General features: G+C 45.9%; 1 protein-coding gene across 1 annotated transcript; it reads left to right on the top strand.

The window, feature by feature from the left end:
- The first annotated feature begins 7,812 nt into the window (after nucleotides 1-7,812).
- On the top strand, nucleotides 7,813-12,425 carry TLR5 (toll like receptor 5). The gene has a single exon (XM_068153537.1). The coding sequence runs from the start codon at nucleotides 7,813-7,815 to the stop codon at nucleotides 10,408-10,410; it is 2,598 nt and encodes an 865-aa protein (XP_068009638.1). The 3' UTR covers nucleotides 10,411-12,425.
- The last annotated feature ends 858 nt before the right edge of the window (nucleotides 12,426-13,283 follow it).

Below are 13,283 nucleotides of genomic sequence, written 5' to 3'. Positions count from 1 at the left end.
AGGAGTAGGGGGAATGGAATGAAGCTGGAGGCGGGGAGATTCAGGCTAGATGTGAGGAGGAGGTTCTTCCCCATGAGAGTGGTGAAGCCCTGGAATGGGTTGTCCAGGGAGGTAGTCAAGGCCCCGTCCCTGGGGGTGTTTAAGAGCAGGCTGGATGAGGCTCTGGCCAGCCTGATCTAGTGTAGGGTGTCCCTGGCCATGGCAGGGGGGTTGGAACTAGATGATCCTTGTGGTCCCTTCCAACCCTGAATGAAACTATGAAACTATGAAACTATAAATCCAACCTTCAACCCAAGACCACCATATCCATCAAACCGTGGCCTGAAGTGCCATGTCCACGCTTCACACGTGGAACATTTTGGTTTTGCAGATGCCTAGCAATGCCTGAGGCTGACGGGGCTCATCAGTCAGCATCCGTCCTAGCTACCCTGCACAACTGTTTTGGTGTAGGCATGCTTCTAGCTCATTCCCAGACTAAAAAGCAGCAGTGTTTTAAAATGGAGCAGTGAACTGTTACTGTACATCTTTATTTAAAGTGGCTTTTGGCTAGGAGCATTCACCCTGGTCATGGGAGAGTTCAATTCTACCCTCTGCCTGAGGGCAAATGAGACTTATGTCTTCCTCCTAATTGGCAACAGGCTCTTCCTGGCACTCTTCAGCTTCCTTTGGAAGCTGTGTCATTGTGCAAGAACTTGTAGAAGTTGATTGAGATGTTAAGAATTAAAAGGGAGGGCAAGAAGAGCCTCTAAGGATGGTTTCTGGATTGAACACATGCATAGTCAGAACATTGAAAGTCCCAGTGCAGGTCTCCTCCCTCCCCTCCCTTGGCCCAGATACAAAACAGCCCCCAACGTGTCCCTGATCTAGTGAATCTGGAACTTTATTCACTCCAAGGGCTGTAACAGAGAGGAGGAGGGTGCCTTCAGTCCAAAATCACCAGTGCTCCCACAGATCATGGGTGTTTGTGAGATAGTTTGGTATTGCACTGTGCAGAAAACAGACTTGTGTTAGCTGTTTTGTGTGACAGATTACTGTGCCAGATAAAGACTGCACTAGCTTCCTCTCCAAGAAGAGCTGGGTAGGGACAGGATTTAAAACACAACCTGCATGGGAATTTCTGCTTTAGCATTCCCCAGGTATCAGACTGCAGGTGTTTTATGGATTCAGAAATGGGATGCAGAACTTTCTACATGCACTGCATGGAGTGTCTATTTCAGGTCTGCTGCCTTCCACACTAAATGCCTTTCCCGCAGCCTCACACAGGAACTCTTTCAGAACAGCTACTTAGCTACTTCCCTGTATTCTTCACTTCTTAGGTCTCATTTGCACAATAGGTTCTACAGTGCAAAGTTCTGCCAGCTACACCTGTGAGTGTAATTGCCACACTCCATCCAGAAGTTAAGAGGTAACTCAAATTTATTCTGATCTAAACCAAGGTATCCTTTCCATGCCTTCATTCCAGAAAAGAGTGGAGCAGGATTCTAACTCTACTTGAAGGTTAGGCAGATTGGCTCTCTGTCTCTTTTGTGCTGTATTTATGGTCCTTCTGTCACTGGGCACTTGCAGCTTGTTATCTTTCCACTGCCTTTTTAAAAATGTGTCTGCAGAAAACCATACTTGCAGGAGCAAGCATCTCTCTATTATCATTTGTTCTGCTTGGCTCCACATATTTAGGCACCTTTCTCCATACTCTTTTACCAGTTCCTTAAGAAATAATGTGCCTAGATTGGGCCCCAGGAGTGCAGGTGTGGCATTTCCCCTCTGGCTAGCTGTCTGGCTTTGCTGACTTCAGCTACCAAACCATTACTGCTTTTACGCCTGACCACTGTTTCACAGGCATGGCAGTGCTGGTGAGCATGCTGAAGAGGTTAGCTTTGCAGGTAAAGCTGTACAGAGCTGTGCTCCTGACCCAAGGAATAGAATTAACCAGGTTGGAAGAGAACCTTTGAGATCATCCAGTCCAACCTATCATCCAACACTATCTAATCCACAAAACCATGGCACCAAGCACCCTATCCAGTCACTTCCTAAACACCTCCAGTGATGCTGACTCCACCACCTCCCTGGGCAGCACACTCCAATGGCAAATCACTGTTTCTGGGAGAAACTTCTTCCTAACATCCAGCCTAAACCTCCCCTGGCACAGCTTGAGACTGTGTCCTCTTGTTCTGGTGCTGGTTGCCTGGGAGAAGAGACCAACTCCCACCTGGCTACAACCTCCCTTCAGGTAGTTGTAGACAGCAATAAGGTCTGCCCTGAGCCTCCTCTTCTCTAGGCTAAGCAACCCCAGCTACAGCCTAAATGGTGCTTTTCCACTAAGTGCTGCTTTCTCCAGAATTTCTGTCTCCTGTGAAAAGCTGGCCTCCTGCAAGCTAAAAACTTGGCTGTCATTCTTGAGACTCCTTTCCTGTTATCGTTTCAATCTTTTCCAGGTGGGAGTTTTAATCCTGGCTGCATCTAATTATCCAGTGAGCACAAAAAAGGGACACTTTGTCCCTTGGCTAAATCCACTTTGTGAAAAACACAGTCCAAAACAATAGCTGAGAGGGAAGGTGAACTTAACAGGAAGGAAATGCTATTTGCCCAGAGTGGCTTTTAGTCTAGACCAGGCAGTTACCACTTGACAGTCTTCAAAGACATAGAAGGGATTCAGGGTGTGAGGCAAGAATACCTGAGTGGTGACAGTGAGTGCCCTCAGGTGGTGTGTGCAGCTTTGAACAAGCATCTCTGCTGGAAATCAACTGTAGCAACACAGGAATCTTCACTGTTCTCACTGAAGCCTCCAGGAGCTCATTTCCTTAGGACCTGGAGGAGAATAAGAAACACTGCTGGTCTTCTTAAGACTAGCTGAGGCACTCTCTGCCTTCATCATTCCCTGTGGTCCTTCTGCTCTGTCAGGTCATTAAATCACTTACTGCCTTAGGTAAGTGATAGGAGCTGCTGCAGTACTCACTTGCCCTATAAAATACTTATGGATTTTATGTTGGTAAATGCTGTATGTGAGTTCACCATCCTAGAAACTTAAGGGAGAGGCTGGGGGAGACTCCCTCACACATTCATTAATCATCTGATGAATGAAATGGTTTTCTTTTTGCCAGAGAGGCTCCATGAAGAAAAGTGTGTTTGCACTGCACAGCTCTTTATGAGCTCAAATGCACATATTGTGATGGCTTAAAGCCTGGGCAAAAGCTTCAGAGCCTTACTTTTGTTTCACTAAGGAGATTTGATCGAATCAGATAGCAGCAGCGACAGAAATTTCCACAATGGAAGTTGGCCTTTAAGTGGCTGGTCTAAGAACAAAGGCTTACTGTTTGTGGTATCTCTTTCAAGATCTTTTTATGGCCTAGATAAATATTACAACCAACCCCCTTGTTAGTAGGCTTTCTGTGAGATTAAAAGACCTTTGAAGGTCTTTGGGTTTGGTGTTTTTTTTTTCCCAAGAAATGTTACCAAGCACCAAATCCAAATAGTCCATCATCAACAATAGTAGCTGCAGCGGCTGTGTAGCAGGTTTGTGCATGCTCTCTGGTCATAGTATCATAGTATCAGTCAGGGTTGGAAGGAACCATAAGGGTCATCTAGTTCCAACCCTCCTGCCATGGGCAGGGACACCCCACACTAGATCAGCCTGGCCAGAGCCTCATCCAGCCTGGGCTTAAACACCTCCAGTTCCATTCCATTCCATTCCATTCCATTCCATTCCATTCCATTCCATTCCATTCCATTCCATTCCATTCCATTCCATTCCCCATTCCAAGACTTTGATCAGGGGTTACCTTTCTGACTGGGCAGCTAACATCCAGAATTCCCCAAGCAGGTAAGTTTGACCTTTACATCCAGACTGACTAACAGTGTAGAATGAGGACAGATGCAGTAGGTCACACTACTGTAGGAGTTACATAAAATGTTATGTACATTGTATATGCTTGTTGAAGTCGAATAGAATAGAATTAACCAGGTTGGAAAAGACCTCAGAGATCATTGAGTCCAACCTATCACCCAACACCATCTAATCAACTAAACCATGGCACCAAGCACCCTATCAAGTCTCTTCCTAAACACCTCCAATGATGCTGACTCCACCACCTCCCTGGGCAGCCCATTCCAATGGCTAATCACTCTCTCAATGAAGAACATCCTCCTAACATCCAGCCTAAAGCTCCCCTGGCACAGCTTGAGACTGTGTCCTCTTGTTCTGGTGCTGGTTGCCTTGGAGAAGAGACCAACCTCCACCTGGCTACAACCTCCCTCAGTCCACGCCTGAGCTGAAGTAGAATGAAAAGAGAAGGGGAATGAGGAAAAGAAGATGGAGATGGGAACTGAGTTCATTTATCGACATACCCAACTGTAAGGTCAGGAGCAGAGTCTCACATAGGCTCCTGCAACACTTCTGGGTTTGCTCAGTTTTCCCACATTGCTCAACTGTGAGAGACCATTTTGGCCCTAAGTGCCAGCTTTGTTCATGGCTGAGTGGTTATAGACTCTTGTATTTACCATAGCCTCTCCTGGAGCCATTCCAAGCACCTTATCAGCAACATACCAAAAAAATCAGTTACAGATATACAAAGGTCAGTTATTTAAACCTTAATACTATGAGGACATGAACATTTGCCTAACATGATGAATGGTAAAGTCCAGGCTGCATCAACACCCAGAGAACTGTGTGGTTTTAGGATGCTTGAGAGCTTGGTGTTTGACATCAACTGTAGCTTCTACTGCTTCTTGTGTCACTGGAATGTGCTGTTGGGCTGTACTTAACCTCTGCTCCAGTAGGCCTTTTCTTCTTGGTTTTGCTTCTCTCTCTTTATAAAGAAGGGGACCTACAGGAAGGCTGGGGAGGGACTGTTTAGAAAGCTTGTAGCAATAGGACAAGACACACTGGTTTTAACCTGGAGCTGGGTAGATTTAGGTTGGATATTAGGAGGAAATTTGTCACATTGAGAGTGCTGAAATACTGGAATAGTTTGCCCAGGGATGTGTTGTGACTCCAGCACCTCCATAGGCAGCCTGTTCCAATGCCTGACCACTCTTGCAGTAAATAAAGTTTTCCTGATATCCAAACTAAACCTCCCTTGGCACAATTTCAGGTCATTTCCTCTCATTTTATCACCTGATACTAGGGAGAAGGGACTGACCCCCACCTCACTCCAACCTCCTTTCAGGATCTCAGATAGTGATAGGACTAGGGGGAATGGAATGAAGCTGGAGGTGGGGAGATTCAGGCTAGATGTGAGGAGGAGGTTCTTCACCATGAGAGTGGTGAAACCCTGGAATGGGTTGTCCAGGGAGGTGGTCGAGGCCCCATCCCTGGGGGTGTTTAAGAGCAGGCTGGATGAGTCTCTGGCCAGCCTGATGTAGCGTGGGGTGTCCCTGCCCATGGCAGGGGGGTTGGAACTAGATGATCCTTGTGGTCCCTTTCAACCCTGAATGAAACTATGAGTTGGAGAGAGAGAGAGAGAGAGAAGTTGGTAAGAATGTATTTATAGTAGTATCTAACAATCAGAAGCAAAGCATTTTAAATTATATGACTTTCTACACAGAAACATCTATTACTGATTAGATTTGAAGCAGGGAGTTGTTTCACATCTTACAATTTGCCAGAAAGCCAAAGTGTGGCACCAGTCTGTCTAGAAACTCACTCATGAGCCCTGCTGCAAACTAGGGGTAGTTTAGGTTAGATGAATATAAACCAGTCTGTAGCAGCAATATAAAACAGTTAGCTGGGCTGAATGTAAACATGTAAAAGTTGGCTTAAATGTCTTCAAAACATTCACAAGATGTGTTGTACACTGCTGATGTAAGCAGTGTGCCTCTCAAATTTCAAGTTAAATCAGTTTAATTCTACACACCAACCCATCTCATTGTTAAATAATAAGAGACAATTAAATATGGTTTTGGTCTTTTTGGTGCCTAATGTGTTGGGGTATTAGAAGGGAGAGAGAGAGAGGACTCTTCTATGTATTGATTTTCCAGGCAAGAAATACACCCTGAAGTTGTTTAATCTTTCTTCCCTTTCTCCAGGGAGCTTTTGTGCTACCTGCAGCAGCAGCAGCTAGTACTATTTCACTAAAAGAAATCAGGGTAGCAGCATGAGTCTGTGATTTGCCAGCAGCACTCAGGCAGGCTCCAAGGGAGCTCTCACATCTTGCTGTCCAAACAGCAAGGCCGTGAGTTATGGAGCTAAATCCAACTTGGCAGTAGGATTAATGTTTATCCCTTAATCCTAAAGCAGGTTTGCAGCAATTAGAGATGGGATTCCCACACACTCATCAAAAGATATGCTGCCTTTATTAATACATACTCCACTCATTTGTGATTCAGTGACCTACAGAAAAATCATAGAATGCATTGGGTTGGAAGGGATCCTCAAAGGTTATCTTTTCCCAGCCTCCCTGCGGTGAGCAGAGACATCAGCTAGATCAGGCTGTTCAGGGCCCTGTTAAGTCTGACCTTGCATGTCCCCAGGATGTGGCCTCAACCACATCCCTGGGCAACTTGTTCCAGAATTTCACTTCCCTCATTGTAAAGAATTGCCTCCTAAAGCCCAACTTAAATCTACTCTGCTCCACTTTGAAACCATTGCCTTTTGTCCCATTGCACCCTTTCAGGCTATTGCATTTCTTCTTCTCCTTAATTGTTAGACATGTCCCTGCCTTTACTTTCAAAAGTATTTTACAACCCTTTCAAGAAGACTTTCACAGTGCAGCATTAATCTGAGGCTTGAGTTCATAGTATCATAGTATCATTCAGGGTTGGAAGGGACCACAAGGATCAGCTAGTTCCAACCCCCCTGCCATGGCCAGGGACACCCCACACTAGATCAGCCTGGCCAGAGCCTCATCCAGCCTGGGCTTAAACACCTCCAGGGATGGGGCCTCGACCACCTCCCTGGACAACCCATTCCAGGGCTTCACCACTCTCATGGTGAAGAACCTCCTCCTCACATCCAGCCTGAATCTCCCCACCTCCAGCTTCATTCCATTCCCCCTAGTCCTATCACTACCTGAGATCCTGAGCAGTCCTTCCCCAGCCTTCCTGTAGGCCCCCTTCAGATACTGGAAGGCCACAATGAGGTCACCTCGGAGCCTTCTCTTCTGCAGACTGAACAGCCCCAACTCCTTCAGTCTGTCCTCATAGGAGAGGTGCTCCAGCCCTCTGCTCATCCCTGTGGCCCTTCTCTGGACACGTTCCAGCACCTCCACATCCCTCTTGTAATAGGGGCTCCAGAACTGGACACAGTACTCCAGGTGGGGTCTCACCAAAAGAGGACCCCCTTTTAAAAATTTCTGGCTGTTAGGCACTTGCTGTGTGACTGCAGTCTGAATTCTCAGTACTCTGCTTGCCCTCATGAGGAGAGTGCTCAGGGGGAAGAGCAGCATTAGCCTGCTCTGTTGAGATAAGTGGATGACTGCACTGCACTTTGGTAATCCAAACTGTTCAAACCTGTTTGGATAACTGAGCCAAAAAAAACCAAACCAGCATTATCAGTTCCATGATGCAAATTAAATGGCTAGGCCAAGATTTTTCCCACTTATCTTGTGTTTTGGTGCTACCCATAAGGTACATCAAGGAGGGTTACTTCTTAGGTTGTAGGAAGCGCTCGCAGCTCCTTGGGACCCATCATCTGCCCAGCCAGCCTATCAGACTGTGCCTGTTAGACTTCAGAGAAAGGATACATTCCAAATGAGTTGTAGTCTTTATTCTACAGCTGCTAAACATGTTCTTCACAACTATTGAGTTACAGCAACAAGCATAGCTGGCCAGCCACAGAATTAACGCTTGCTGTTTTCACTTTTCCCACGTAGATTCGTGATGCTACATCAACAGCTAGTACTTGTTTTTGGAGTATCACTGGCTAGTTACATATGTGCACTCAGAAGCTGTCACTCAGAAGACCAGGTGTCCCTGTATAATTTCTGCAACCTCACAGATATTCCACTCGTGCCAAAGGATACGGTGAAGCTTTTGGTAAGCTTCAACTACATCAGGCAAGTGTCTGCGACGTCGTTCCCCCTGCTGGAGCACTTGTTGCTGCTGGAATTTGGAATGCAGTATGTCTATCCTGTTACCATTGGAAAAGAAGCTTTCAGGAACCTGCCAAACCTCCGTATCCTAGACTTGGGATTCAACAAGATTCTTCAACTGGATCTTGATGCTTTTGTGGGCTTGTCAAGCTTGACTGTACTTCGTCTGTTTAACAACCAGCTTGGAGATTCCATCCTGGAGGAACGTTACTTCCAAGGTCTGAACTCACTGGAAGAGTTGGATCTCTCAGGGAATGAAATCGCAAACCTTCGTCCTCATCCCTCGTTTTGTAATCTCACAGTCTTGAAAACTGTGAACCTGAAATCCAACCACGTAGCCAGCCTGTGTCAAAGCAATCTTACCTGCTTCCAAGGAAAACAGTTTTTGTATTTAAGCCTCAGTTCTAATCTGCTTTACAAGACAGATGAAACGGCCTGGGCCAGATGCACAAATCCTTTCACAAACGTCAGGTTTGACTCACTAGACCTGAGTGAAAATGGCTGGAACACAGAGCAAGTCCAATACTTTTTAAAAGCCATTAAAGGGACTCCAATTAGTGCTTTAACATTTAGACATCATATAATGGGTTCAGGATTTGGCTTTGATAACCTAAAGAATCCAGACAGCGACACGTTTGCCGGGCTAGCAAGAAGTGATCTTCGTTTGCTTGATATTTCAAATGGCTACATTTTCTCTCTGAATTCCTTGGTCTTTCAAGCCCTTGGTAATCTGGAATTGCTGAACCTTTTCAAAAACAAGATAAATCAAATCAAAAGGCGAGCATTTTTGGGCCTGGGTAACCTGAAAACTCTCAATCTCTCAAGCAATCTTTTAGGCGAGTTGTATGATTATACTTTTGATGGTCTACATAGCGTGACGTACATTGATTTACAGCAAAATCATATTGGGATGATTGCTCAGGAAGCCTTCAGGTGGTTGGTAAGTCTGAGAGTAATTGATCTCCGAGACAATGCTCTTAAAGACCTCCCTTCCTTTCCACGTTTGACCTCTGCCTTTCTAGGCGACAACAAGCTAACGTCTGTAGCTGACACGGCAATGGCAGCAACACACCTTGACTTAGAAAGAAATTGGTTGGCAAACCTGGGTGAGCTGTATATTCTTTTCCGAGTTCCAGGTGTGCAGTATCTCTTCCTAAAGCAGAATCGCTTCTCTTACTGTGAGAAAACTGATGGTGCTGTGGGAAACAATCAGTTAATATACATGGATCTAGGCGAGAATATGTTACAGCTCGTGTGGGAGAGAAATTTGTGTTTGGGCGTGTTTGGGACACTGTCCAAACTTGAGGTTCTACATCTGAATAACAACTACCTTAGTGCTCTTCCACAGGAGATTTTCAGAGGCCTGACATCCCTAAAAAGACTTAATCTAGCTTCCAACCTATTGTCTCATCTTTCTCCTGGGCTTTTTCCACAAAGCCTAACAAACCTGAACTTATCTGGAAACCAGCTTTTTTCCCCTGAGCCCAAAGTCTTTATGACTTTGAGTATTCTGGATATAACACATAATAATTATGTCTGTGATTGTGCTTTACAGAGCCTGCTAGTGTGGCTAAATGAAACCAACGTAACCCTAGCTGGCTCGCAGTCTGACAGGTACTGTGTATACCCACCTGAATTTGCAGGGGTACCGCTGTCAGCTCTGATATATGATGGTTGCGATGAAGATGAACTCCAGGAGACCCTCAGGTTCTCAGTATTTGTCTTCACCTCTGTCACTCTTACACTGTTTCTGATGGCAGTCATCATTTTTACTCGCTGTCGGGGGATTTGTTTCGTCTGGTACAGAACTACCACCAAAAAACTGATCGACAGCCAGCCACAGGCAGCAGATAAAAGTGAATACAAATACGATGCCTACTTGTGCTTCAGCAAAAATGACTTTGAATGGGTCCAGAATGCTGTGATAAAGCACCTGGATTCACAGTATTTTGATAAAAACAGGTTTACTTTGTGCTTTGAGGAAAGAGATTTCTTGCCTGGGGAAGAACATATCAACAATATCCGTGATGCCATTTGGAACAGCAGGAAAACAATTTGCATCGTGACCAAGCAGTTTCTCAAAGATGGGTGGTGTGTGGAAGCCTTTAATTTTGCCCAGAGCAGGTACTTTTGTGATCTGAAAGATGTCCTCATTATGGTAGTGGCTGGGTCGCTTTCTCAGTATCAGCTGATGAAGCACAAACCAATTCGAAGCTTCTTACAGAGGAGTCGGTATTTGCGGTGGCCTGAAGATTATCAGGACGTAGACTGGTTTTTAAACAACCTTTCTTACCAAATTCTGAAGGAGAAGAAAGTGAAAAAGCAAGGCAGGGATGTAGCCTGCAGGGATATAGAGCTGCAGCCTGTAGCAGCAGTCCCACGCTGACACTGCATGGGTCGCTGCCTCCTTGAATATTCCATTGCCAGCTGGGCCACAGCAGGAATAAACCACAGCTGGCTTCGTCTTTCCTTGGGCAAGCAAGTAGGAAGTTAGCTATTTCAGTATAAATCCTACTAAACATGGAGAGAGTTTGCAAAGCAGCCAGTGAATAGATGGAAATGCAACAGTTTTATGGACTGTGACACACATTTTCAGAAGAATTAAACGAATCACAGATGCTTCACGGTTTAGGTGCTTCATTTCAGACACTTTAGTGCTGATTTTCAGGGTACTGTTTTCTCACAGGTCTGTTTCAGTTAGAGAAGGATGCCCCTGGTGGGTTTGTTTTAAAAGAGCCTAAAGTACTGCACAGGAGTGGCCAAGTATGCTTTCAGGTATGGCCTAGCTGGCTGTCAGCTCATGGGCTGCTTATGCCTGCGCTTTCTGATCACTGTAACTCTTCATGCTCTGCTTCAAAGGAGAACCAGTGCTTTGCACCTTTGTGCTTTAAACTGGTGCAACACAGATTGCATTTACTTGTTTTCTACTTAAGTTTGCCTCAGCTTCTCGACTGGAATGTACAAACCTTGAACTCCATTCGTCCCCTTGCCCTCCACAGTTTCTCTGCATGGTGGTAAAACTACAGGCATTAGTCTACTTCATTTGCTGCTATTTCAGCCTGGTAGCAGTTGAGCTGCCTCCTGCCCTGCAGGGAGGAGCAGGTATCCCTTCAGATGTGAAGCAAGCCTCAACTTGAAAAGCAAACAACAGACTACCTCAGCAGCCATGCAGGCTCTACACCAGTGACATCACCAACAGCCCAGTGACTGCCAGACAGCTTTCACATCCTAGGAGTGGGAAGTGTGGACAACTGGGGTGTACTTTGGGTTCTTCTCTCTACATTCTGTGTCCCAATCAGTTCTAAGGTGTTTTTTTCTGCTTCTGATGAAATGTTTTTCTAGAATCATTAATTCCTGCTACTGTCTTGCCTCTCTAATTGTATTAGAATCATAGAATTGTTTCAGTTGGAAAATACCTCTAAAATCTTCAAGTCCAGCCATCAACCCAAAACTACCATGGACATTAAACCACTGTGTGCCCAGGTGGCCAAAAAGGCCAATGGCATCCTGGCCTGCATCAAGAATAGTGTGGCCAGGAGGAGCAGGGAGGTCATTCTGCCCCTGTACTCAGCACTGGTTAGGCCACACCTTGAGTCCTGTGTCCAGTTCTGGGCCCCTCAGTTTAAGAAGGACATTGAGAGTCTTGAACGTGTCCAGAGAGGGGCAACAAGGCTGGGGAGAGGCCTCGAGCACAGCGCTGTGAGGGGAGGCTGAGGGAGCTGGGGTTGCTTAGCCTGGAGAAGAGGAGGCTCAGGGGAGACCTTATTGCTGTCTACAACTACCTGAAGGGAGGCTGCAGCCAGGAGGGGGTTGGTCTCTTCTCCCAGGCAACCAGCACCAGAACAAGAGGACACAGTCTCAAAGTGCACCAGGGGAAGCTTAGGCTGGAGGTGAGGAGAAAGTTCTTCACTGAGAGAGTTGTTAGCCATTGGAATGTGCTGCCCAGGGAGGTGGTGGAGTCACCACCCCTGGAGGTGTTCACAAAGGGATTGGATGTGGCACTTGGTGCCATGGTTTAGTAGTCATGAGGTGTTGGGTAAGAGGTTGGACTTGATGATCTTTGAGGTCTTTTCCAACCTTATTGATTCTATGATAAAGTACAATCCATGTGATGTGAATGCAGTTGTTTGAATTTAGATGTGCCTGTGGCTGATCTAATGTACTCTCAGTGCACCAATATACAGGATTTCTACTGATACAATTACTACAGTAAAATGTTACCTCCTTCCCAATCAGTGTGGTCACTTGGGAACACAAAAAGGGCTAAACCCTGGAAAATTGTCCAGGCTGCATGGGGTGTGGAGGAGCAGATTGAAAAAGGGATTGACTGTGCTGATGAAGCCCTGGGTGTCGCTGTTGGCTCAGTTAAGAGCCAGGGCTTCCCCATCTTCTCCTGCCTCCCCTCCCTGCAGCTGCTGCTGTCCTTAGGGAAAACCCTGCTGCAGAGGGAGGTTTGGAAAAGGACTTGCAGCCCTGGAGCCCCTGGGGGCTGTCAGAAAAGCTACCACTCGCATTTCAGGCTTTCATTGCTTAGATTTCTCTGAAAATGTCCCACACCTTTCCCCTCCTTCTTCCCCAAGCAGTGCAAATCTTTACAGGCAGCCTTTAAAGTCAGAGGTCATACCGGGGTGTACTGACCATAAAAATCGCTGAGAGATTGCCAAAGAAGGAATTAATCTGCAGAATGAGGATCATGTGCAGGTCTAGGCTGTTAGTCCCTGCATCTATGCATGGTGTAAGAGATGGGAACCTTAAAAGCATACTTAAGAAACTACATTTGAAAATGAAATAAAACACCTGAGCCCTCTCCAGTTAGGACAAGGCACTTCCTGTCTCTTCAGGTACTTAAAGGTTCTGCTAACTCCTGTATGCATGAATGTTAGGCAGATACAGAGGTTACCAAGATGACCTTTAACCAAAGGCTTTTCCATGTTGTTTTAAATGCTTTGGTCTACTTCATGCTTATGGCACTGGTGGGAGGTGGCTACAAAACTCTTGCATGTACTTCAGTCTCTGGAAGGCTCTGACTTTTTACCTAATGGTCTTAGTCAAACCTGTGGTGGAAATTTCATTGTCTGCCTCCATGCTTATTTGGGAAACTCAAAGAGATCAAACCTGTGTCTGGAGGAGCTGGGGAAACTTCTTTCTACCACAGAGGCACCTTAGAAACATAAAAGTAGCCCAGCACCTATCTGCCCCTTAGAAATCCTATTGCAAAGGGTCTACAAAAGGCATAAGAGGAGTTTTGGAGAGCATGCT

The sequence above is a fragment of the Melanerpes formicivorus genome, unplaced genomic scaffold, assembly GCF_026170545.1.
Source record: "Melanerpes formicivorus ecotype bairdi unplaced genomic scaffold, bMelFor1.0.p_v2 SCAF_26, whole genome shotgun sequence".
Lineage (NCBI taxonomy): Eukaryota > Metazoa > Chordata > Aves > Piciformes > Picidae > Melanerpes > Melanerpes formicivorus.
This window is presented reverse-complemented; position numbering and strand designations above follow the sequence as displayed.